This window comes from Hippichthys cyanospilos, chromosome 3, assembly GCF_059441005.1.
Source record: "Hippichthys cyanospilos isolate Australia breed blue-spotted pipefish chromosome 3, RoL_Hcya_1.0, whole genome shotgun sequence".
In the NCBI taxonomy this organism is placed as follows: domain Eukaryota; kingdom Metazoa; phylum Chordata; class Actinopteri; order Syngnathiformes; family Syngnathidae; genus Hippichthys; species Hippichthys cyanospilos.
In genome coordinates, this window is record NC_142371.1 from 4,605,420 (window position 1) to 4,631,514 (window position 26,095).

Here is a 26,095-nt window from a genome sequence, read left to right on the forward strand (position 1 = left end):
ATTTATTTGAGCCATAAAAGGCCTCCGGTTTAGAATCCGGCAATGAAAATGGCATGACTGATTTGTCAGTCTAAAAAAATGGCAAGTTGCATTGGAGAGACGGGGCAGGGCGGAGATGGCGGCTGCTGCTTTGATCCCATGCCAAAGACTAATATTGAGTGCTTTTGTTGCCATTAACACTAAGTTACAGTAGATAAAAAAAAAGGACTAAAATGCTGGTTTCATCAACATGTGCGAGCATGCGCTATCGAGCAGCTGTCTAATGGTAAGTTTTTCGATTGCACCGAAGACCGTTCTTGACATCGCAAGTCAAGTCAAAAGTCGACCAAAAAACGAAAGACACACACGTTTGGCTGACATTTGGGTGCTGCACCATCATGGAGTCGATGACAAGCAGCAACTGCTTCCTGTGTATTCATAAGACTTCTGGTCTCAAAGGCTTAAAAAAATAATAACAAAACAAAATCACAAATCTCCTCCCATCCATATTACATTCTGCCAAATAAATATGTCCAGCCTACCTGAGTCATTTTAATTTGTAAGTTTTCATGGAGTAGGCAATGACCATCCTACGCAGCCACCTTTCTGTGATGAATTTTCATTCTGAATTCATAGGTTTAGGCCCACAAAAGTGGTGCTTGTCTTTGTTTTTCCTCTTATTCTTGGGGGACCTCTACACGTTGCGTTATGCATTTATTATGTTCATAGAATCCTGTGCTGCCTGTTACGGCTAACAGTATCCAGTCCTGCCAATCAACGATTCTAAATCATGCCTCCAGAAGCAAATATGGCTGCGGTCATTGTGTCTCCGACAGAAAGTTTCCAACGCTCTTATAAGCTTGCTCTAATAAAGCTTGTGTAAACAAAATACCATTTTTCCTGATGAACCATATACATTTTTTCTTCCAAGCTCCGGAGGTACACTTAAACCATTCAAGTTTATGGTCAGTTGCACCTGGTTGACAGCCATGGTTTAGTGTAGGCTATTGTAAGGCAATTTAAAACACATTGTACAATGTTGGAGCGGAGCTGTTTGTCTGCTGAAGAGTAGGAGGGACTTCATGCAATATGAGGTGGGCTGCGGCATGCTAATTTGCTCTTCTGCGGTTGACTGGTGAATGAATGATATTGTTGATACACAAGGCTGTGCACGAATCAGCGGTGACTCAAATAGTGAAGCGAATCAGACAATAAAAAACAATGATGATTTTTGAATTTGAGACAGAATGAGTCAGAATGTGCCTGGTTACACAGATGAATGTTTGAACGGAATTTATGTCTTACTGTGATGCACGCATGTACATGGAAAGCCCAAATGCAATAATGTATGCATGTGCCATGGAATATTTGGTCAGTTTATCATCACCTATCAATTAGTAATTCAATTAAGCACAACTAGGCAGTGATTAAGCAAAGGCTGTGAATACTTATGTAAATGTGAATTCTTAGTTTTCTACTTTCAATACATTTACCAGTCATTTGTTGAGATAGGAGATTGATTTGATATAGTTTGAAAAAGGGAAAAGGTGTGATTACGTTCTGAATACACTGTACGTATACAGTAAATGCCAATGTTCAAGCTAATTAAGTGTCGCAATAAGTTGTCCAAAAATATTGACAACTTTGACACTGGGTCAATCTGACTGTTCAGCCCCTCCTGTCCACAGTGAAAGCACTAAAGCCCCTTTTTGGAGGGAAACATAGACAGCTCTCTTCTCTTTGGACGGGTGAGGAACAGTGCTGAGGGGCTTTTCAACTGGAACCAGATGGCTTCTTAAAACGTGCATGCCTTTGTATGAGTGTGTGAGAACATGAGCATGTGATTGTCCTTAGACAAATCACTGTTGCAGTTGTCCTGGCCTTGTACTGTATGCGAAACTGCATTAAAAATTAGATCTATTTTTCCCTGAAGATAAAATGTTTGAGTTCCAAGGGCACTGGGACGACAGGGAAAACAATTTTCTTAAAAAAGAGGCACACACCAAGGCTGTGCTGTTATCGCACAGCACGGGGCTGTTGGGCAAACGGCCAAACGGACGGAATACAACAACAGTTGAGGAGAAAAAGTGTGAGGTGAGTGATACGAGCGATCCCTCCACTGATTTGAGGATCAAGACTTGGTTCACTCTCCCGTCGCCCTGAGACGTTGGCTTCCTCACATTTCCCCTTCTCTGGCATTAAACTGTTTGGGTTGGCCTCCCAGGGTGACTGTAATCCCATTTTGGGTCTCTTGGAGTGAAGTCCAAGAGATAGACTATTTCATCTTCTCCTGAGTCCCTCAGATGTCATATGATATGCATGTTTTAACCTATGGTACGGCTGTTCGCTTGTGTGCTGTTGTTGCGGAAACAAGGAGAACAATTTGATGAGACAACCTCATATAGACTGCATAAAGAAAAAGTTATGCAATATCAACTTCACCTTCAAGCTCACTGAAAAAATGCGCATGAGCAGCACAGCAGAGACTATTTTGATTACACTGAATTGTACACAGCATTGAATTAATTTGTAGTAAAATGAATACAGAAACGTTACAGTCTTGGTCCCAATAAAAACAACCTGAGATTTTTCGAAATGATCTTATTTTTATGGGCATCTTCGCAGCTGGTACCCGCAAGATCAACAAAGTTAGCACCGATCTGGCACCGTGCGCGGAAAACATTGGATCTCGTCAATTCCCTGACATTATCCTAAACCGGACATGAAAACAAATGGTAACCTTGAAAGTAAATCTTCACCCTCAAAGTCCTTTGAAGTGACGTTGTTGACGTCATATAAAACGACTCCAAATTTCCTCACCAAAGTGGTTCAGAACTTAAATTGGTTACATATAATCATACACATAAACAAACCATTAAGAAGCATGAAAAGGCCACACTTCACTGTAAGCAAAGATGCTGTCAGCTGCAAGGAACTGTCCACATGGTTTTCAGGGCAAAAATAAAAGAAAACACGCTGCTCACTGAACTCCATTTTTAGTGTCATTGTCAGCTGGAGTTTTCAGTTGTCAACACGAAGATCAAAACTATCAATTTGACTAAATTATAGTCTGAAGAGCAACGCGAGTCATCAGCAGCCACAATGAATCATGTCTTGAGCTGGGATTATAAGAGGTTGTAAAAGATAGGCTCATAATCCATTACGCATGCGCCGCCTCTGATTACGGTTTCTCCATCTTTGGTCGGGATCAGCATGTTGACAGATAAAGATGCACTTAAGGGAGAATGCTAATGCATTTAGCTTTGAAATGCATCGTTTCGGCCATGTGAGTCACGACAACAATCATTGAGACTTAGAATAGGCAAACATTTGTGCTCATGGGCTGCATTCTTTTTTTTTGTTGTTAAGGTACACACGGGCATGGTCATTAACAAAAGAAGTGTGAATGTACATGAAAAATATCTTATTGAATAGCAATATAGTTACGTCACTGGTAGTGTAGTGGTACATGCACCTTGTTGGGGCTGCTTAAAGTATAAAGTAGATTGTATACGGTTCATGTACTGTAATTTGCCCATATTTTTACAATGTTTTTACAAAACCGCTTAATTCCCTTTAAAATGATGAATAAGACATGGAGGTACTAGCTCAATAATTGATGAAGTTACAGCACTTTGAATGCTGCCTAGTAGAAGCTCGTAGCTTTGAGAAAAAAGTTTAAAGTTTTGGCACATGCATTTTTCAAAATGTACACAATAACTAGTATCTTAGGAATGACTCAATTTTCAAGAAGTGGTGACCCTAGCAAAATAAATTCCAATAGCAAGTACAGACATCTCTTGAGATTTGAGCCCTTTTTATATATATTTGAGGAGGTTTGGCATCTCAACAGATGAAATTGGGTAAAAATTGGTTCCTTTGGCCTCAACCCTAAATTAACTCTGAAGATCCCTCACAATTCATGTCCTATGACATTATCTAACAGAGTTTGCCCGTTTTACTATTGCTACTTGTGTGTGTGTGTGTGTTTTTTTTTAATGTCAAACGATCTAAACGGAAATTTGATTTAAGTTGTTTACATGGGTGGAAGCGTGATTTGCAATTTGGTGTGGCCTGTAGCTCGTTCGCTCTCTTCTGGTGAGAGGGGCATGCTCTCACGTAAACAAAAATTAAATGTCCTCGGAGCACAACTTGCTTAAGTGGCATTAAAGCATTAAAAAGAAAAAAAGAAAGTAAATTAGACTCATCAAAGAAAGAGATCCCGCATCTGATGAGGGATTATATTTGGATTATTCGCGGATGTTCAGATCAAATGACGATCCACTATGAAGTAAGGAAGAGCAAAAAGACCCCCGTCACATAAACGTACAGCTGTGCTGGTATTCGTCACAGCTGTATGTGCGTCTGGCTTCTGTTCAGTGTTGTGCTGGAGGGTCACACAATGGTCAGCTTTCATTGTTTACTACAACCATTTATAACACAATAACATATAGAGGCAAGGTACTCCACACAGGTTATTTTGTAGCAGGGCGCCAAGATATGCTAGCAAGAATTTGGCTACAAATATGCACTGACAGTGTCTTCAAATGACCTATTTTCATGACGGTGGACTACAATTTGAACTTTGTGCTGCTGGGAAACAAAAATAAAGACCTGGAGGAGATGTTTGACGATTTCTCAAAATTAATATTTTTATCCATAGTATCTATTTTCGTCAAAACCTAATCTCTGCGATATACGGCTGATTTTGTGAAAACTCATCTTGTTTGAATCCTCTTTCAGAATTTTTGACTGACATGCTTGATAACTTAATGAGCAACAAGAGCGGCACACTGCCTCTAGCGAACCTATGCTGTTTGTCTTATGAAAACGCAAAGAACTTAAGAAAGATCTCCTGTGCTGAGGCGGAAAATCACCTCGTAATGCTGCACTCCTGGGGCTTCAGGGTAAACCCTCCAGTCAGATAAAATCAGGCTCAAATGTCTGGACAAGTTACAGTAACGGTGACCAGCTTGGCTGGAAGAAATAAATCAGCGAGCCTCACGGGTAGTCTCGGGGCAGGAGTGGGGAAGGGCAACAGGTGGTTGTCAACTTAAAAAGAAAGACGGTCATCATCCACTTAGGGAAGAGCAGCAAGTCTGTCTGCCTCTCTGCAGGCTGCGCTAAGCTCAGCCGAGCAACAGCAGGAGGACAGAAAGGCTCAGTAGAGCCACTTTACAGTCCAAAACACCTAAGGTATTCCAGTCAACGTGTTACTGTGACAATTTAACAGGTAAACGGAAGGTTAACCAGATTCAAACTATTTTGGTGTAACATGCATGTCTGTCACAACAGCAAAACCTGCAACAAAGGAGCTACACATTCCAAACGTGGCTTACATGAGTTACATGATTGTTTGCCTGAAAATTTGTAAACTTGCCACTTCATTTCTGAACATTTATTGATTCAAAGGGACACATTTTTTTAGTCCAAACATGAACACTTATAAAGAATGGGTAACTGTGTTGTTATACAAGGATGAAACATTTAAAAAAAATAAATAAAAATAAAAAATAAAAGTTTAAAATAAATTATGGGAGTGGGCCAATGCCTCATCTCTCCAAACCAAAATGGCAAAGCTCACTTAACATATTGTAGATTTTCAGTTTTACTATTACTTAGAAGTATTGATACGACATATATATATATATATATATATATATATATATATATATATATATATATATATATATATATAGAACATGCATGCATGTTTCTGAAAAGACAAAAACCTCAGAACTTCAGTTCATTTCAGTTCAGTGTGCAAAAAAAACAACAAAAAAAGCCAATACTAAAGGTTGAAACTGAATGTGCGTTTTAACAGGTGTTCTGTTACTGACTGCATAAATATACAACACATAATTAACAGCACTTTCTGTGTAAAATCTGAAAAAAATTAATAGGTGAAAAGAATCTGTAAAACAGGAGCATGTGCCAAAACACGACTGCCTTTATATTATTATAAACTTAAGCATGTGCTGATATGTTCATTGCATGTGTGCGCATGTGTGTGTGTGTATGTCACAAGTGGGCAAGTCTGCATGTGTTTTCACTCAGCTCTTTAAGCAAGGTCCCTCCTATTATTCAGACACCAGGAGACCCAATAAAACAAAGTGACAGAACATAGTACCTTTAAAAACATAAGATGTTTTCAATCTGTGCCCCTGCACCAGTACACATCTTTGCGGAGTGTTGCTGAAATGATGGTAATTTGCCCTCGAATTAAGATTCAAGCCCTTTCCAAAAAGCTGCCACTGTATTGTGTTCCAGCAATAAAACACGGTGCTGGTAATGGAGGCTGTAATGGCAGCTCATACCACGCTTGTGATGCAGCACAAATTTCATGATTCTAAAGTGATAAATGTGCAGTTGAAGTTTGCAGCGCAAGTTTACAGTACTCACCGATGCAAGCGTGGACTCTGACTGACAGCTGCGTTCGAAGTATTAGGTTGTGTTTTCTGCCTCTGCTGAAAAAAATAAATAAATAACAAAATGTCATGAATAAGACAGAAACAGAATGAATACACCTAAAACATGCCTTCTATCTCTATTTCAAGAAAATAGTGGAGGGGGCAGCTCCAACGGAAAGCCAAAAACAAAGATTGCATTTAAATCTCTTATTTTTTCAGCTGCTAGAAAACAAAAAGAAACAGGGCGAGCGGCACAACAAGGAAGAGGTCGCCATGGGTGAAAATGAAGGATGGGAGCAGTCCATGGGTCAACTCCGCCCACAGCGTTAATGGAGACATGCAAAGACTCGATCACCATCCTGTCAACAGCTTACAATGTCTGAGTGACAATCAAAGAGAAAGCAGCCAGCAGTTTGCCACAATGCTATTCACTTCTCCACCAAAAAGCCTACTCTGGGATTTATGTCTGAAGTTTCCTATAGGTTGGTGATTTAGAAGGATAAGGCCTGGTGTGTCTACACAGTAAACATAAATAAAATGACATCGTAAAAAGGGTAAGTCATTGTTACTGAAATCAATACTTCAACTACTTAATGAGATCTATGATTTATGTCAGCAGTTCTAAAATGGAGGCACAAGTACTCTTAGGGGTACATGAAGGCACTTTGGTGGGTACACGAGATTTTTAACAGGGATTCTCTAGGTATTAACAAATCTAAATCAATCTTTCTTAATGCTAACAGGAACACAACATTTTTCTTGACAAATTGATTGGAACATGCAGTAACTATTGTTTAATTGTGTTATCGTGACTGTTTTACAAAACACGTGATTATTACGTTGAGTCTTAAACGGATGTACATATTATTTGTGATGGAATTTTCTGGCAGATGAGGTAGAAATCAAATATAATGATGTTCCATGTATAGAATGCGTTTTAATTCTGTGACAGGGATTTTCTTTGGTATTTTGTTCTTCAAATTAAGAGAAAATTAGCTGAAACTTGAAGCAACTTCTTTCAAAATGGTGTTATTGTGAATCATCTATCTTCTGGAGTCGCTGAAGAAAACACACCTAGATGTAAATGCAGTTCCAAAGTTTAAAATGCCAGACACGGAGGGCACAGCATTGTTTTATGTAACAGGCAATATGTCATTGAAAAAGCGTGAGAGCCCCTGATGACTGCACACTCCTTGTGAAAAGTATACTTCTAGTGAATGTGTATTTTTTGAAACAATTTTTATTTGCCTGCCATGCCTGTTATGACCTCTTCTGTTCATGTAAAAAAACGTGGCTTTACCCAATAAAAGGTTGGGAGGAGAGCACCACAATTCAATAAAACATTTTTATTTGTTTGCCGAAATCATACTTCAAAAACTACTTGACATGTTTTCTCCAAAACGGAAAGGGAAAGCAAGCCACCATAAAGTGAATGCAATATTGCTGATCGGTGTGAAAGGTGTGAAATTAAAAACGAATGCTGATTTACCCACAAACTCCTGCACCTATTTGAACGACAAATGGAGGCTTTGTATCAACAATGGTGAAGAGATCACCACACCTTTTGAAAATAAGAGATATTTACCAGTGTGAAACACACACTTCTGAAATGACACGTTTGCTCAAAGTATCTGTCATTATGTTTTTGTTAAAGGTTAAATAAGGTTATATCCTTTTATGTGAAGACACCAGTAATGTCAATGATGTCTCACAATAATTAAGAAACAGCTATAGTCAGAATAAACAACCAAGTGTAAAATGTAAAGTCAATATAATATCCTGTATCTGTAGAAAATCACTATGTTCTATCATTTTTAAGCTTTTTTCTGAAAAGGCCTAAAGGGCTATGTGATCTTGTTGGCTATCAGGTGCTCATGGACACCACATTGGCGACCTCTGTGATACAGTTACCACTACCACCAATTCAACTCTGACAAATAGGCTTTCATGCTTCCTGCTCAAAGGCTGTGAGGAACCTCTGACTGGAACTCTATCAAGCACAGGTCTGTTATTGACACTCAAGCAACAGTGAGCCTGACAGGAGAAAAAGACTCATTTGAGAGGGAAAAAAAATAGTACTGCCTTGCTCCAAACAAGTATTGTTACTGGTTTGTGCATCCAACCTGACATTTTTCCCACTCCAGTCAGTGGGAGACTGGACCCAGGGTGCACACAATCAGTTTACCTAGCGGGGGAGGTCCACACACTGCCACTGTTTTGCAAATATGTGTGAAAAAAATAAAAACAAAATATATGTGTGTGTGCGTGACAGGAGTAACATCTGTCAACTCGGCTGGCAAGATGAGACGGCACACAAGAACTCAGTCCAAAAGGGTAACCAGAACCCTTTAGTCACAAACGTCTGCTTTCTGTCGGCTTCACTGCAACAGTATCCCTTTACTGCACCTGAGGCTATACAGGCCGGGGCGCTCATTATCAAATTAAACAAACATGCACGGAATAGATGAGAGGCCCACCCTTTGCCCAATTAAATATGAAAACTGGGCACTCCAACAAAGACTGCAGCATGCGTGTTGAGGTGAAGCCTAAAGCTGCAAAAGAAATCCTTATGATGAACTTCATGTGGTACCTAATAAACTTTATTTGTTTTTTGAGCCAACATTCTTTTATGCATGCCCAGGTGATGGCGGATCATGCCAAGCCGAAGTCCAATTAAATATAATTGTTGCTTCTGAGAGGTCAGAAGTCTGAAAATCATTGACGACATGCAACTACGATTTTCTAGAGGGGAAGTCAAGTAAGAAAAAGTTCTTCACAATTATATGTTCAATGTGCCCCAACTAGTCCAAATGCTGTATTCTGAAGGATTTTGCATTTGTCACAATAAACAAGTCACAATGTTCCTTTTTATACATATCTCTGGGGCAGCCATTTTCCCTTTCGCTGTCAAATGAATATGATTTCACAGTGCAAATGTCACATGATCAAACCCAGAAAACAGTAGTTGACAGCAAGTGGAAAAAAATGGATAAAAATGGGTGGATTTTATCAGAAGATCATGTTTAAACTAGGAGGGCTGCACGGAATAACTTGCAATCAAGAACAATCTCACTTCATTTCCCTTTTCATATTGTCAGAACAGAACTTAACGATTGATCAGCTTTATTATGTAACTCAGTAAATGTCGGGATGCACCAAATTTTTGTCTGTTCAAATCAAAACCAAACATTCGAAAAAGAATGTTTTGATGATGCAAAAACGGCTGCCAGCAAAAATCAGTCTGACTTTCACTTGCATACGCAGGAGAAAGGGAAGAGCATTGCTTGGGAGGCAACTACTGCAAAGATTTCTGTACTTTACTGTAGATTACTGTAAAAATTTCAGATGTCATCACATCACATCTCTATCAACATCAACAAATCACCATTAAAAATAATCACATTCAATCGCTTATTAAGGACAGTAGCAAACCACTACCTAATTATGCAGTCATTTCATAATACGGCACATATCTCCAGAGTCAGTCAGCGCTAGCCGTTAACTACATGGTGCATTCAAACACTTTCAGACATTTCAAATTCTCACGAAAACAAACAAAAAAAAACCATCTCTTGTCAATGCATAAAATGTTAATAATGTAAAACGTCTAAACAATGTGGGCTTCCTATCAATCTATAAATGCTGACAAATATCAAGAAGAATGTTGACGATGAAATTACAATAAATGGCCCATCTAATCACTTTTGTTTACAATACAAAACAAGATGACACGTCTGTCTTTATTTATTTATTCTAGATTTTAGATTATAGATGTATTGGACACTCCAAATACTGTATGCCCTTAGGTGTGATTGTGAGTGTGAAGGGTTGTTTGTCTCTGTGTGCCCCGCGATTGGCTAGCAACCAGCCCGAGTGTCCCCCGCCTACTGCCCGAAAATGACTCTGATAGGCATCAGCAAGCCAGAGATCCTTGTCTAAAGAAAATGGATGGACGGACGGACAGACGAATGATTGGATGGATGTTTTGGTTTTGGACCAAGCATTCCTTTTCTTTGGTTTCAGCCGAACATTTAATTTCAGGACATCCCTTGTTACATTTATTGAAACACATACAGCAAACTGTAGGCACCTAAGAAGTTTATTAAAGCGTCTAAAAGCGTTTATTAAAGCGTTTAAGCTTTAGACTATTTTTCGTTTCGGACAGCAGGGGGTGCTCCAGGTGCTGCATTCGTCCATAGCTATAACAAAAATGGCCGCCTCCGGAGAAGTGGCACCCCGCATGTAACATAATTTAATGACACCTAGACCTATGATTATATTCAAAACATACTGATGGTCATTAAGAACACATTCATTTGCGAGTTTTTGAAATTTACAATCATTTAATTTTCTCCTTTTTAATGAAAAATTGTCTAAATCTTACACACCGTCCCTTTAAAGCAAAGTTTGTATATACTGTAAAAGAACAGTTCTCGTAGCATGTCATCCCTAATAATGACTTACCAGGAATACAGGGGGTAAGAATCAGGTCGAGGAACAGTTTACACATTTGATGATGCCTCTTAAACCATTCACCGAGCATGCATATTTTTGAACACACACACACGCACACTCACGCACACACACACAAAAACAATGTCTACACTGCACCGAGCTGTTAATGATACCCTTTAACTGCTCTGCACGCAAAGCAGCCAAGTGGTTTTTTATTCCCCCTTGATGTTTAAGTTTCACGAGAGTATATTCATTCTCCTCCTTCAAATGAAATCTAATGCACACTTGAGTCCATCTACAATGTCCAAGTAGGTCAGGAGAAAATGAAAAGCAGTCTTAAGAGAGTTGAAAGCACGTGACAATAAAAAGTGCGGCCTTCACAAAGAGAAAAGTTTGATTTGAAAAAAATTCTGATCATCCATCGAAGGGATTGGAGTGTAAGCGCTCACAAACCGACTGTTAAAAGTCCTTCAAGAAACATCTTCTAAAGGCCTTTTACAACTGACAATTTGTATTCTGTAAAACATCAAAGCAGACTTTTATAGATGACTTCATGATAATGTAAGTCCCAACAAAGATCATTTGAGCCTTAAACATTGTCACACACTGTCGTGGCAGTCCACCAAGATTGAAGGGCGCTATGAAAGGGACTCAATGAAAGCATCAGAGCAAGATCCCTAAATGCCACTCTGACTACCTAAAGCTGTGCACATGTGTCTGGGCGCATGCCTGGACTATACGGTCCATTTATAACTTAAAGAGGCACTGTATCTTCAATAGTTAAGCTTCATGCGGCGGTGTGGAAATGATTATGGCCTGTAAGCTCTTGTGATATGGATATCTACTGGCTCTGTCAGAGGACCATACTTTAATCTGATTGTGAACACCCAAGGTATGAGAGGCGCCCCTGGAATGTAACCTGTCATTAATATCAATTACAGTTGCATTTAATGGCCAATGAGCCAAAGTCTTACAGGCTGTTAAAAAAAAAAAAAAATGCTCGTTATCTTTGCTTGTTAGTTGCAGTGGTGCTATACCAAGGTCACCGTGTATGACTTGGCGAAGAAATGCGATGAACATTTTAAGTACTTTGGAGTCCATTTCTTTTTATATATTAGACTTGTAAAAAGCAAAAGGCCTCATCAGAAGTAACAGTCACCAAATCAACAACAGAATCCATGGAGGGTGGTGTTCCCTTGCACATATCATTGCCATAAAAAGCCAGGAGGTCTACTGCCCTATTTTTACAAAATAATTGGCTGGCTCCATTCGCCCCACTCCCCTTACCAACCCCAGCCTCCTCAGACAACACAGTGTGGGTTTAATGACACACATCCATGCCAGCCCGTGCCAGCTGGCAAAAGCTGCGCCTTGGCAGGCTACATCAGTGAGGAGGAACGGCGCGGACCACTTTAACCTCACAGCTCTCACCGGCTTCCCATAAGCCCCTAACCATTTCACTTGACTTGAAATTGGGGAAAGACATTCGTCTGGAGAGCAGCATGAGAATTCCACCTTAGATAAATAAATCCCATGCATGTTTGTGGTCCAGCCGACCAGGAAAGCGCATGCCAACCTTTGGATCGCGATTCTCTGTATGAGTGGATTCGTCAACACAATCCAAAGTACATACGACATATGGAGTCAATAAAGAATCTGGCCAAAAAGAGAATTAAAAAAAAAACAAAACACAAACACAATTTCCAACCTTTCTATTCTTGATCCAGGTCTCGAAAGTATGTCAAGACAAAACATATTAGCTGCTGGGAGTTGTGTGGTGGAGTCACTTTTAATGAGAACACTGAGGTAACTGAATTGTGATGAGGGCAATTACTCATGAAGCATGTCTACACCTCTTAAGTGGTAGAAATGACATCACTGTTGACCTGTGGCCAAGCATTTTATTGGACGTGGACTTGTGTAGGTCGGGGAAACTCTTAACTTGTCTTGTTTCTTTACCCTGATAAAGAAGTAGTACACAAACATACCATTGAGTGAATCTCATACCAGACGCTCGCAGTTTGTGACGGTTCCCGTCATGTGACATTTCGAGGTTACGTATAATAATACGCTGTCAGGCAGTACAAGGATGTATGCTCGGTTAGCACCATACTTCGTTTTTTTTGTTTTTGTTTTGTTTTTTGTTTGTTTTATTTGTATTTTATATTTACCGTATGGCCTAGCAGTGTTTTTCTTAGAAATAGTTACTGTAATTATGACATTTCAAAGTTACGGACAGCACACGATGAACTCATTTTCTTAGGCACACATTTAATTACCAGGATGATTGTTTTATTGTTTTGTATTTAAGTATGGGTCAAAAGTTTGGAAACGCCTTATAATTCACTCATTTCCTTCATATCGTACAATTAATTCACAACTGAGCTTCATGGTGGCCGACGGGGCAAATACACTGCTGAAGCACCGTGCTACAAACAAGGAATGAGGCAAACAAGCAAAAAAACAACTACAAACAAAAAAATGCAAACACGTTCGGAAAAGGCAGAAAAAAAAGAAGCGATCACAAATATCAAGCAGATTTACAACAAAAACACATGCAAAAAATAAATAAACAAAACAGCTACAAAAAATGCAAACGGAGGAAAAATGCTGAAAAATGAAAAATTGGGGTGTGTGGTCACCTTAATCTAGCCCCATGTGAAAAACAAAATGTCCTTCTGAATGTATTTATGATTTGTCAGCAACAATAAATTGACAAAGTAGCATGATTAAAAAAAAATAGATAAATATGACAAAAAAGCCCCCAAATACTTTATAATTAATAATTATTTGCCTTTACAGTTAATGGCTATTTCATGAATTCAACAAACTTTGCATAAGCAAAATTGTTTCTAAAGAGGAAAGTGTTTCAGTGCTTAGTGAAAAATGATGTGTTGGGCATAAGAGCTTCAATTGCACATACTGTACTTTACAGTATTGATTTATTGATCAACTCTCTAAAAACTCTGAACAGGATGTACAGTATAAAAATAGCTGGATGTTTAATGATTCAAAACAAGTTTTGCTTCCAGATACTGAGGCGAATACATGCGATTTGAAACTATTTACCAATGAAAAAATCTGCTGTCAGACATTTGGAAAGGTGAAGTCAAGCCCTTTAGCTCTTTGCCACACTAGCCCTAAAGCCAGGTTTGGGTAGGCGAGATCAATCCGGTGGACTTCATGAGAAGGGTTATTTCTTGCTTTGAATAAATTGCATAACACTGTAAAGACACTACTGCATAAAAACCACATCAGAGCACCACAATGAGAGAGAAAGAGAAAACACACACACACAGACAAAGGTAATGATCTTACCCTCCTTCCTCTTGAAATCCCTCCAGTTCATCTTTTTGCTCTGCCAGCGTTGACTCAAGGTCCAGATAGCTTCCATTATGAGACAGCTGAAGTGCACAGTCATCAGGCTGCAGTGGACAAAAATAGATAAATAAATAAAAGATTGATATCATGTCAAAGCTGTGAATGGTAATTCATGCATTTTTTTTTCCAGTGCTTTGAAAATGTGTTGTTTTTCAGAAAGATTGGATTGTCTTTAACTCCTGGCCCTCCTAGTTTTATGTTATTGATGTCTCATGGCAGCAAATTATTTTAAAACCATAACTCGTGGATGGCACTTAAAGTTGGATTACAAAAAAAAAAAAAACATGTTAATACACGCATGGCTTTGAACGAGTTAAAAGTAATTCTGCATATATATATATATATATATATATATATATATATATATATATATATATATATTTTTTTTTTATAAAAGGGGCTCCTCAATTTACTTTTGAGTTGACAAAATTGTAAAGACACCAGTTAAAATATAATAACATCAAGCATTGGTGTGAAAAAAATACACAAAGCATTAATAGAAAACAGCATGTCCGTAAATGAGAGTGCCCTTTTGTGTCGCATGACAGCATATTTCACTTCTTCTAATTGTTGCTACATGCCAGTAACTCATTGTACACAGTTTGTAACCATAAAATCACATCACAACACGCAAGCCAAAGACTACTTGCAAATGTCTCTTGTCGGTCATTTACAGATGTACGGTTCTATAATCTTTCATCGAATTTGATGATGTGACATATTTTGAAATAGCCACAACCTAATGCTTTAAATGCAGAGCACATGCAAGTGGTGTGTCTGCTGTCTCTATTGAGGCTGCTGATGATAGTTCTAAATATTTTGTATCTGGTTCTTCATTCACTTGTATATCCTCCTCCTCCTGCTTTGAATTATGTCATTGACCTCTTCTTGTCAGCAGTGTAGCGTCTGTCCTCAAGGTGCACTGATCATGTGTGCGCAATGAAAACCATTTGGTGTGTCTGGGCTCCCGTCGATGTCAAGAGAGTCCTCTTATCAGCTCCTGTCGGCACCTAACAATGACAAATTTGGGAGCAGCTTTGCAGTGTGGTGTCTCTTATCTCTCGTCTTTCTTTGTTTGATAAACTGTCAGATAAAACGGGTTTGCACAAATGTCATTAGTCAGACCTTTAGAGGTTTTCATCAGTTGATTGTAGTGTCCAAGTATGACAAATATGGTGACTTCTAAATTAACCTCTAGGGCTCTATTTTGACTCTAGCTGAAAGCAAATGCCGACAGATCCTAATTTTTGTTCCTAGACAAACCTCAACTGCCAATTTGGAAGACCGGTCTCAGCCAAGCTAGCCATACCCGCGCAGCTGAAGTAGTGGTCTTGGAAATGTGACAATTTAGCGGCAGAAAATCAATCCACAATTCTACCTCAAACCACATGCACAGGCAGGTGCAGGATAGACGGATAACCTAACATGATTTTGGTGAACTGGTGAATTGTTGTGCTCAGTTGGACTGGGGTTAGTGGCCACACCCACAGTACCACAGCCCTCCTTCTCTCAGATCTGCCAGCCTGCGCTTGACTGTGAAATTACCACCAATGAGTCTAATCCACCTCTGGACAGAAATATGACACACAGGATTTACACCGCTCTAGAGAAAAGTTAATTTTGCATTGTGCGACCACAAAAGGGAACCACTGAGTGCAACTGCAGTGTGATAACCACAGAACCACAAACTGCAACAAACGAAAGTTGATGACTGCTCATTACAAGATAAGCATGAGCAGTACAATTGATGAAAACATTTAATTTGAAAATACATGTGTTTATGTTCAGACATTCAATCTACTATTATTCAAAAAAAAAGTGTTTGGTTAAAGGAAGGTCTAAAAAGGGCTGGGACTAATCAATCAGCTCATCATTTATTTTAGTATCTAGTCGATAACTTTAGAACCTTAGTACCGATGGTAATTGTGATTATAGTACTTAAGTACCTAGATTAATTAATAAATTTAATACTTAATTATCTAATCAATTACTTCAGTTGTTGCTGGCATTTTAAGAAGAGCGTCCTTGAAAATACATGAATAAATACATTAATGAAGGATGTTTTAAAGGACCGCACGAAGACAGAGTAAACATATACACCGTACTTGAATCCGATTACGTCTGAGGAGGTGACAATCGTATTTTATTGCAGTTCCGATGCCAAGGTGAAGAGGGTAATTGAAAGAGGCAGATACAAAGAAGGCAAGTGAGGCCAGCTATAGCGAACAAAGACAGATGCGGCCTGAGAACGCTTCCCCAGACTACAAATTACAGACTAGGACAACCAAACATACACACCAAAGTTGGGCTGACCATTTATTTATGCCAAGAGACTAACTTGCCTTTAACGCAAATGTGAGTGACAATCACATGAAAACGTGTCATGAGGAAAACACCGTAGGATATGAAAATCAGAAACCAAAAAGTGGAAAATACTTTTGCTATACAGTTAACCAAAGCCCCGCCCTTCGACAGGGATAGAGGTTGAGCCCTGCCCCAAGCAGCTGGGAAAAAAATACATTTGCCTAACTGAAGTGTTTCCCTGGCAACAAATGCTATTTTTTTGCTATAGTTTTTGCTATGGCATGAGTATGCAATTTTTTCAACAGATACCTCCTTCCCTTGCCGAGGTTTAACTTGGATTGGCTCAATTTTACCTGTGATTCTAGTGAATATAATATAAAATCACGATGGATGGATATAGCGTACCATGTATTTTAACCCTTGTGCCCGTATTTTGACCATTTTTGGCTCATTCTCACAGTATTTTAGGCACTCTCCTGGTACCTTGATAACTAAGTGGTCATGCCATGTTGAATTTTGACATGCTGTAACCATCTGGGTGAAATTTCAGGTCCCTAGTGTCTTCTTTCCCTCTTTTCCCATTGATGTGAAAAAAAAAAAAAACCTTTGTTGGAAAGATCAAAGGACTGGACAAAGTAGCACACAAGGGTTAAACTTATATGATTCAGCAAAATTCCTAAATAGACAGCAAAGCCTCTTCCTCATGAAAAACGATACATATCCAAACCTGAAAATAGTTAAACGGTAAATGGTGAACGATGACTTTAGTTACTAAGATGAATGCTTAACTTAGGTTGACAAGGGTATGATGATTGTAACTGTAGCATCGCTGGTGAAGAATGTGTTATTTTAAGTCGTTATCTGATGCATACGTGGAACTTTATTATGCATTTACTATCCTTGTGCATCTATCTATGCCAAAAAAACAAAATGTTCTTCCACTAAAGTGCATATGTTAAAATTAATCTGGTTATCCACCTGTTGGTCTCAGATTTCACATTAAATTAGTTTGTGTGTACAATGAGACAAGATTATTATTGCTTCAGAGTTTTTATGTTTAGTGTTGCGCAACGAGATTTTTCCCATGTAAAATAAGGGCCTTGGCTCAAAGAATGTTGGGACATATTGCTATGTACTGTTTACTGATTTAAAGTACTGATTAGTCTACAGAAATTGCTGCTACAAAGGTGTAGACAATAAATATCAAAACTGTTTAGTCTATTGAAAATATTATGTAATTTGAGCCAATGACATCAGATCAAGATCACAAACTCAATATTAAACAGTTCAAATGGGTACTCCTTGTATCTACCCTACACATTCTCATTGTGGAACACAATGCAGAATAACTGTGCTTTGTTTGTCTTGTTTTGCGCTAGGCCTCCTCCAAAGGGTGTGTATTTTAGTGACAATGACAAGAGTTACTAAATAAATGATGCATATGTGCAAATCATGCTCAGATTTACCAGTTATTCTTAAAATGGGCTTGTACATAAAGCACATAATGCTAACTTTAGCATAAATGCCAGTACTAGCTCTATAGTGTTGCTCTCTTTTAACCTCAAGTAATCAGCCTTTGCATGAGATTCTACACCTTTCTTGCGTCGACAAAAGTAAAGGTGAATAAATCCAAGAGCAATGCAATCACATCAACGGCAGAGGTTTTTCTTATTCGTCCCCCACCCAGGATATGAACCCATGGTGGCCCTATGTTGTGACCACGTCCAGAGAGGGAACCACAAGTTGTGTGCTCTCACACTGAGCCTTAGCCTCTCCCTTCAACCACCATACTGTGGTCCACTGACCAGGCAGGCAGTTAAGGAAGAAAAACTAAAAATAAACACTATGCAATTTAAAATTGAACTTCGCTATCTCTCTCCAATGCATGATATACAGTATCTGTATAATATGCACTTTCAAAACACGTCCATTTCAGCAAGCTTTCCATACTTTCCGTTTCTTTTCTTTCGCTCATGTGACTTAAGAAAAATTGCTTGAAAAAGCATATTTATGACAAATTACAACCGCGATCATGACCATTGAAGTAATATGTGTGATTCCTGCGCTGAGAAATGATCGTCCAAACTGCAGAGACCAGCACCACCGCAAATGTGCATAACAATGTGTAAAAGTATTTGAAGGCCCTTTGACAGGCACTGAGGAGGAACCTGTATTTTACAACATTTCACATAACTTCTCATTATGGGACTCTATAATTTCTAGTGGAAGAAAAATGCAGGAAAACAACGTGTCCAGAATGAAATCGGTGAGAAGTGAAAGTCCATCCTCTATGACTGAGCAATATTTTCCACTTACTTGGACGCACTATGCGAACCAGACTCAAGGCCACCAAGTCACTCGCTTGTACGAACCAAAAAAGGGTAAGAGAAAAACATTAGAAAGACTGTTGTTCTATTGATTTGTATTGATAATGGTATATCTGGAACAAGTCCATTGGGTTTGGCACCAAATATGCACTTAGCCATTCATGACAAAACATTATTAAGAAGCACTTAGGAGTACTTAGTAAAAATAATAATGAATAAATACAGGAAGTCTCAAAATTAAAATCTAAAATGGAACAGGTGAAGCTGTCACATGACTTTAGTATTGCCTTTTCTCCCCAAATTAAAACTTTGGTATCATCAGCAATTGTTTGCTAGACCAGTACCATTTATATAAAACCCCAGACTCGTAAATCTTTCAATCCTAAAGACACATTTTTTTTAAAGTTTTTCAAGTACTTAAACATTCAATCCAAACTACTTATTTTATTTTTTTCAAGTGTTTGGCTGCTTCCCTCTCAAACACACCTGATTGAAATGATAAGGGGCATTTTCAAGTTCCTGCAGAGCTTGCTGATGAGCTAATCATTTGAATTGGGTGTTCTGGGGAGAGGAACTTCTCTGGCCCGCGACGACTGGGACTTGACACCTGTGATCTAAAGTAATTGATTACTTTAGAATTTGAGTAGCTAAAGTATTCAATTCCTTCAATAATTGAGGACCAAAGTAATTGATTACCTTAGTACTTAAGTAAATCAATCACTCTAGTACTTCAATCCATTCATGCATTTTCTTAGCCACTCATCGTCACTAGGGTTGCAGTCATGCTGGAGTCCATACCAGCTGACTTTGGGCAGTAGACAGAGTACAAGCAGAACTTTAACTCACTATAGCTGTCAAAGATCAATTTTTACTGGACCAGCAGGCATTGAGTTAAACCGGAGTCAACACAGACCTGCCAGCATTTAAAAAGCCTGATTTACCTCAAAGTGTGCTACTTAAGCAATAATATGACTGTATTTCAGTTGTACGTGTGTACTTCCTCTCAATGTAATACAAAATACATTTCTTATATGTTATGCAGGGTATATTAATTGCCTGTCCAGTAAAAATGGGAGAAAAATGACATCTATGATCAGTGGTGGTGGATGAGTTATTATTTGGTCAATAATTAGGCAAGTTATTTTTCATGTGCTATCAATACCTTGAAAAAGACATTTTGACACTTCCTGTCAACTGAAAATGACAGCTCAGTTTGCGAACATTACATCAGTAAAACAAGAAAACACGTGAGCCATGATTAGTTGCTACTTGAGCCCTGTGCAAAGGTGATTCCATTTTGAGTGGACAGCCAGAAGCAAATGTGTTTTTAAATGTATTAATGATACGCGAAGAACATTTTATTTATCAAATTAATTACAGAAAAAAAATCTACCTTTTACTGCTTAAAAATAATTCCTTTAATTTTGGTAATGTAATGCACATGAGGGAATACACTTACAGCCTATTCAGAGCACTGCTAATTTTTCATTTTAAAGTGTCCCGAAAATAAACAGTAGCCCATCTATTGTTTTCAAGTGATGGATGGGGTACACCATGGACAGGTCACCAGCCAATCACAGGACAAATATTGACAAACAACTTGTTACACTCACCAAACACACGTTTGGAAAATTTAGTCTCTCAAGATACATATTTTAGGGATTCTAGGAGGAAACTCATGCAAGTGCAAGGAAAACATTTAAACTCCACCCAGTCCTGTAACTCTAAACAGTGAGGCAGACTTGCTAACCAATAGTCCACAGTGTTGCATGTACTTAAAATAATCCTTTGAATTAAAATAACCCATACAACAATGGGACAATGAATGCTCATCGGCATGATGCCTTTTCAATGAATCAGGTCAAATTGGGGGATTAATGTGGTTAAAGTAAACATGAGCAGATGATTCCTGCCCTCTGCTAAAATGTCTCCATGCATCTTTACCTTGCATTAAAATCAAACACACAGCTGCACAGCCATAATATAATTGAAGGGGCATATGCCATTTTAGTGTTAACGTGCATGTCAGCATCCCGCATCAGAAAGTGCGCTTACTCAATGGTCCATCCATGATATATGTGTTGGTAGCAACCCAGGAGTGTAATTATTAATGCGCATGTGTGATGGAGCAGGTTAAGCATTAAGCAGCATGTCCACTATGCATACCTTGTGCGGGGCTCTTAACAGCCTGTGCACTCCAGCTATCTGATTGATGAGAGGAATATCTTCCCTGAATGTGTATACTGGAGGTCTGCTGGGCTCCGGGAAGTTGGTGCTATTGAATGGATCCGTGTCATCTAAGAACTGCACCCTGCACGCAAACGTAGCCATGGCATGTCCTCCATGCAAGTCCGGCTGAGGGAGGTCAAAACAGCCGAATCCTCCCGACAGAGCCTCCGGCGCAGGTTCCTCCGCAGCTGTCTCTTCTTATCCGAATCGGAGCTTCTCCATGCGGGGCACCCACCAGCAGCTCCACCATGCAGCAAGCCGGGACGGGACAGTTGACGCAGCCGGTGCCGGGAAGTCAAAATCCGGGCCGTATCTCTGTCTCGTTTTCAATGTCTGTCGCTTATGCGGTATCCAGGAGCATTGTGGTGCTGAAGCACTGAACTGGGGATCTCACTTCTCGGTCTTTGCTCTGAGAGGGCGATGCGCCAAGCACAAACTGCAAGCAGAACCGCACACGGCTCATATTACGGGCATGATGGCGCCCTCAAGGGGCCTAGATCTATAATACATTGTATTAATCTATAATACAAACGTATTACTAAAGATTGCTCTGCATCATGTATTGAGAGGTTTTATTTTATGGGGCGTTCATACGTCTGATTGACGTGTCTAACAAGAATGTCATTTCTTTTCTAAATTTAATTTTAAATTTACTTTAGGATCAAGTTTAGATAGCCTGTAAAATAACAGCGAGCAGGCTGGACATGATGTATAAAAAGTCGACGTGAGGTTAAAATGGAAAAAACGGGAATTTATGAGATCAAACTATTTAAACGCCACTCAAACTTACCATTTAAAAAAGTATCCACACTATAAAGAACACTTTTATGTTTTCGAAAACCTGTTAGTCATTGGTTGATGTAATGCTTCTCACATTTGCCTTTGTTAGATACAGTCAATAAGTATCACAGTGGGTAATATATAAAATGTTGACTTCTTGTTCAATCATTGTGCAAGGAAACACCTACGCAATGAATTAATGCCTGAAGTCAAGTTGAAGGCCATTTTGGAACCAGAGGGCAAGTAACCGTACAGTATACCCCGAGTAGATTCTTCATCTCCTTGGGCACACATCCACAGAGCTATTGTGTAGATTGTATAAATAATGCCTCATAAAATGTGGGTGCAGTATGGCTCCCATGCCAGTGTTTCCTTGTTTGTGATGTGCACTTTCATTGTTTTACCAAGGGTTTGTCCATACATACTCAGATATTTTGACTGTCTTCCAAAGAAAAAAAATAAATACTATACCGGTATACCGGGAGCCACAAAACCTTTTTGACATCCAAAGTGAAGGATAGCCTTGCATTAAAAAAAAAAAAAAAAAGCATACAGTTCTGTTCATAGGTTTACATACTCTGGCAGAATTGATGAATTCCTGGCCATTTTTTGAGAGAATATAAATGATAACACAAAAACGATTCTTTCACTCATGGTTAGTGCTTGAGTGAAGCCATTTATAATCAAACAACCCAGTTTAGTCTTTTTAAATCATAATGAAAACAGAAACTACACAAATGACCCTGATCAAAAAATGACATGCCCCAGTTTTTAATACCGTGTATTGCGCCCTTTCACATCAATGACAGCTTGGAGTCTTTTGTGGTAGTTGTGAATGAGGCTCTTTTTCTTTTCTCTGATGGTAAAGCTGCCCATTCTTCTTGGCAAAAGGCCTCCAGTTCCTGTACATTCTTGGGCTGTCTTACATGAACTGCACAGTTGAGATCTCCCCAGAGTAGCTCAATGATATTGAGGTCAGGAGACTGAGATGGCCACTCCAGAACCTTCAATTTCTTCTGCCACAGTCAATGACAGGTTAACTTGGCTTTGTGTTTTGGATCATTTGTCATGTTGGAATATCCAAGTACATCCCATGCGCAGCTTCCGGGCTGATGAGTGCAAATTTTCCTGTAGTATTTTTTGATAACATGCTGCATTCATCTTGCCATCGATTTTGACCAAGTTTCCCGTGCCTTTGTAGCTCATATATCCCCAAAACATCAGTGATCCACCTCCATGTTTCACAGTAGGAATGCTGTACCTTTCATCATTGTTGACTCCTCTCCAAATGTAAAGTTTATGGCTGTGGCCAAAAAGTTCAATTTTGGTCTCATCACTCCAAAGGATTTTGTTTCCTGGAGTTTTGAGGCGTGTCTCTGTGCTGTTTGGTATATTGTATGCGTGATTTTTTTGTGGCATTGGCGTAGTCATGGCTTTCTTCTGGCAACTCGACCATGCAGCCCATTTTTCTTGAAGTGCCTCCTTATCGTGCATCTTGAAACATCCACACCACTTTTTTTCAGAGAGTCCTGTATTTCAGCTGAAGTTATCTGTGGGTTTTTCTTTGCGTCTCGAACAATTTTCCTGGCTGTTGTGGCAGAAATGTTTGTTGGTCGACCTGATCGAGGTTTGGTCTCAACAGAATCTCGCATCTTCCACTTCTTAATTAGAGGTTGAACACTGCTGATTGGCATTCTCAGTTCCTTCGGTATCTTCTTACATCCCTTTCCTGTTTTATACAGTTCAATGACCTTTTCTCGCAGATCTTTTGAGAATTCTTTTGCTTTCCCCATGACTCCGAATCCAGAGATGTCAGTGCAAGGGTCTGTCAGGAGCTCAGAAACTCATTGAACATTTATACACACACTGATTACAAGCAGACAGATCACAGGTGTGGATGGTTACCTTTAGTGGCCATTCAAAATCTCAAGGGTATGTAAACTCTGGATTCATTTGTGTACTTTCTGTTGTCATTATGATTTAAAAAGATAAATACATTTGTTTGATAATAAATGGCTTCACCCAAGCACTAACCATGAGTGAAAGAAATTTTTATGCGTTATCATTTATAATCTCGGAAAAATGGCCGATAATTCATACATTCTGCCAGGGTTTGTAAACTTATGAGCACAACTGTACACAGACACCGACATAAATAGAAAAACAGACAGATTGACAGGTAGATGGACCGAGAGACAGATTTTATTCGTCTCCAGCTCCACTCACTTATACACTTGCCGGGTAATACTGGTTTATGCTGTATGCTGTACATAAAAACAGTGGCCAGTTGTGCTGAGACGGTGATTACCAAAACCTTGAAGGCCACCCAGTACAGTCAGTAAACACTAATAAAACAGAATGTTTCCCCATAACGTTTACAAGAGCAATGACCCGTCGCTGCCAGATAAGAGACTACTTAAGTTTCATGTGTGGGTTTCAAAAGGCGTCACACCTCCAGCTTCATGCTCTCTGTCAATATGTAACAGGGATCCACGGCTATATAGTCCATCATTTACATCCTAGGACTGAACGGTGCGCAGCCATAGCTTTGCGTTATTGACAGACCATGAAGCTCAAGGTCCCCAACCCGGGCCTGGACGACAGGATACTGTCGCACCAGCAGCTAGACAAGCTGGAGCAGGATGAGGCAGGAGACAGGCCCAAATGGGAGAACAAAGCGCAGTATATGCTGACCTGTGTGGGCTTCTGTGTGGGACTGGGAAATGTCTGGCGCTTCCCTTATTTGTGTCAGAGTCATGGAGGGGGTGAGTGAGGAATTATGTTTCACAACTGTATGCGCTGAATTCTTTGTAATATGGCTGAGGCGTATAGTGGATATGAAACTCTACATTGAGGAAATGTCATTTTTCCTGTGATGTAAAAGATGAGACTGCGATTAATCTTGGAGTTTCTCAGATCTTTAATGTGAACCATAACCAATTCATTTGAATTGGGGGGGGTATAGAAATTTGACGATCTCACACATATCTTCTTGTTTGCCAGTTGCAAGGTTCTTTTGTCTGTAGTGAAAAAATATGGAAGATTGCCTAGATTTGGCAAAACGGTGTATCTCCCTCTGTCAAGATGAAAGTAATTATGAAAAATAGCAGACGATTTTCGTACGAATTTGTGAGGGAAGGTATCTGGGATTTTCTCAGGAGATAGTTGTCTGACAGATTTGGAATAATATTGTTATATATAATAATATTATTATAGAACAGAAAGCATGTCATACAAATGGATCTTTGGCAAGTACACACTAATGTAAATGATTTTAAGTAGACTGCATTTTTATTGTATTGTCATGTACATGAATGGTTCTATATTTTAAAAAATGTGATATGTCATAAGTTACATTTAATTTTTGCCTGGCCAAAAGTCTTTAGATTTGGACACTGAGCTGTCTGTTTTGCAACTTTCAACCTTCTTGCTATAAAAGAGACAATCAGCCATTTTCAGCAGTTAAAAGTTAATATTTTGTCTGTAATTATGTCTATATTCATTTATCCATCCATGCGTAGCTGCTTATCCTCGTTCCTTCACACAGGAAGACTAAAGCTGGAATTGAACCCGGGACCTATGAACTGTGAGGCTGACGTGCTAACCAGTCTTCTACTGTGCCGCCCTGTATTTGATTTATTTTATATCTTACCAAGATGCGTCATTTGGGTAAATTTGGGTTCTACAGATGAACAAAGGTTATCACCATCCTGCTCTTTAACGAGCCACAATTAACTTTTGCACATCTATGTAATACATTTGTTATGTAATGTTGTTTTCAGTTGACAGCATACGCAGTAGTCACAGAGTTTTACATTTTACCTCATTATATTGCGTTGTATATTCTAACGACGGCAGTCAACCAAATCCCTCTCAGGAACAATGACAGGCCGTTCGAATTATTTCAATGCCATCCTTGCCTGAGAGATAAAATACATGTCTATTAAATACAGTATCCATTTTTTCCCAACTTATTTGCATTAACAAAAAACCATGGGTAGGCAATTGTATTTTTCAGAAATTATTTTTCAAGGTGTTAAAGCTGCTGATCCAGCAATATTCACTGGAAGATAAGGCCTTTTTATATTGTGTACAAAGGCTGGCTTTCTTGTAAATGTGCACGTGCTTTAGGGGTTGCAAAACAGGCTGCATCAGCTGTCTGCTTTGATCTTGCATGCATGAGTCGCTCCAAACCATTATCTATATGACAGGATGTACATAAAGATAACA

The 26,095-nt window shown here is 39.1% G+C and overlaps 2 protein-coding genes across 7 annotated transcripts in view; one reads left to right on the plus strand and one right to left on the minus strand.

The window, feature by feature from the left end:
- Window positions 1-21,187, minus strand: part of LOC148425552 (FH1/FH2 domain-containing protein 3-like) — an 85,094-nt gene extending 63,907 nt beyond the window's left edge. For 3 of the 4 annotated variants that reach the window (XM_088411581.1, XM_088411580.1, XM_088411578.1), the window contains exons 1-3: window positions 21,023-21,187; window positions 14,163-14,269; window positions 6,382-6,446 (exon numbers count right to left, since the gene is read on the minus strand). In XM_088411581.1, the coding sequence (XP_088267707.1) occupies window positions 6,382-6,446; window positions 14,163-14,269; window positions 21,023-21,187 (337 nt within the window). The remainder of the gene's footprint in view (window positions 1-6,381; window positions 6,447-14,162; window positions 14,270-21,022) is intronic. The other variant, XM_088411579.1, reaches the window with a different exon arrangement.
- LOC148425554 (sodium-dependent neutral amino acid transporter B(0)AT1-like) overlaps window positions 1-26,095 on the plus strand; it is a 42,963-nt gene that overhangs the window by 12,492 nt on the left and 4,376 nt on the right. For 2 of the 3 annotated variants that reach the window (XM_088411582.1, XM_088411583.1), the window contains one exon: window positions 8,258-8,392. In XM_088411582.1, coding sequence (XP_088267708.1) covers window positions 8,258-8,392 — 135 coding nt within the window. Of the gene's footprint in view, window positions 1-8,257; window positions 8,393-24,413; window positions 24,631-26,095 lie in introns of those variants that run through there. The other variant, XM_088411584.1, reaches the window with a different exon arrangement.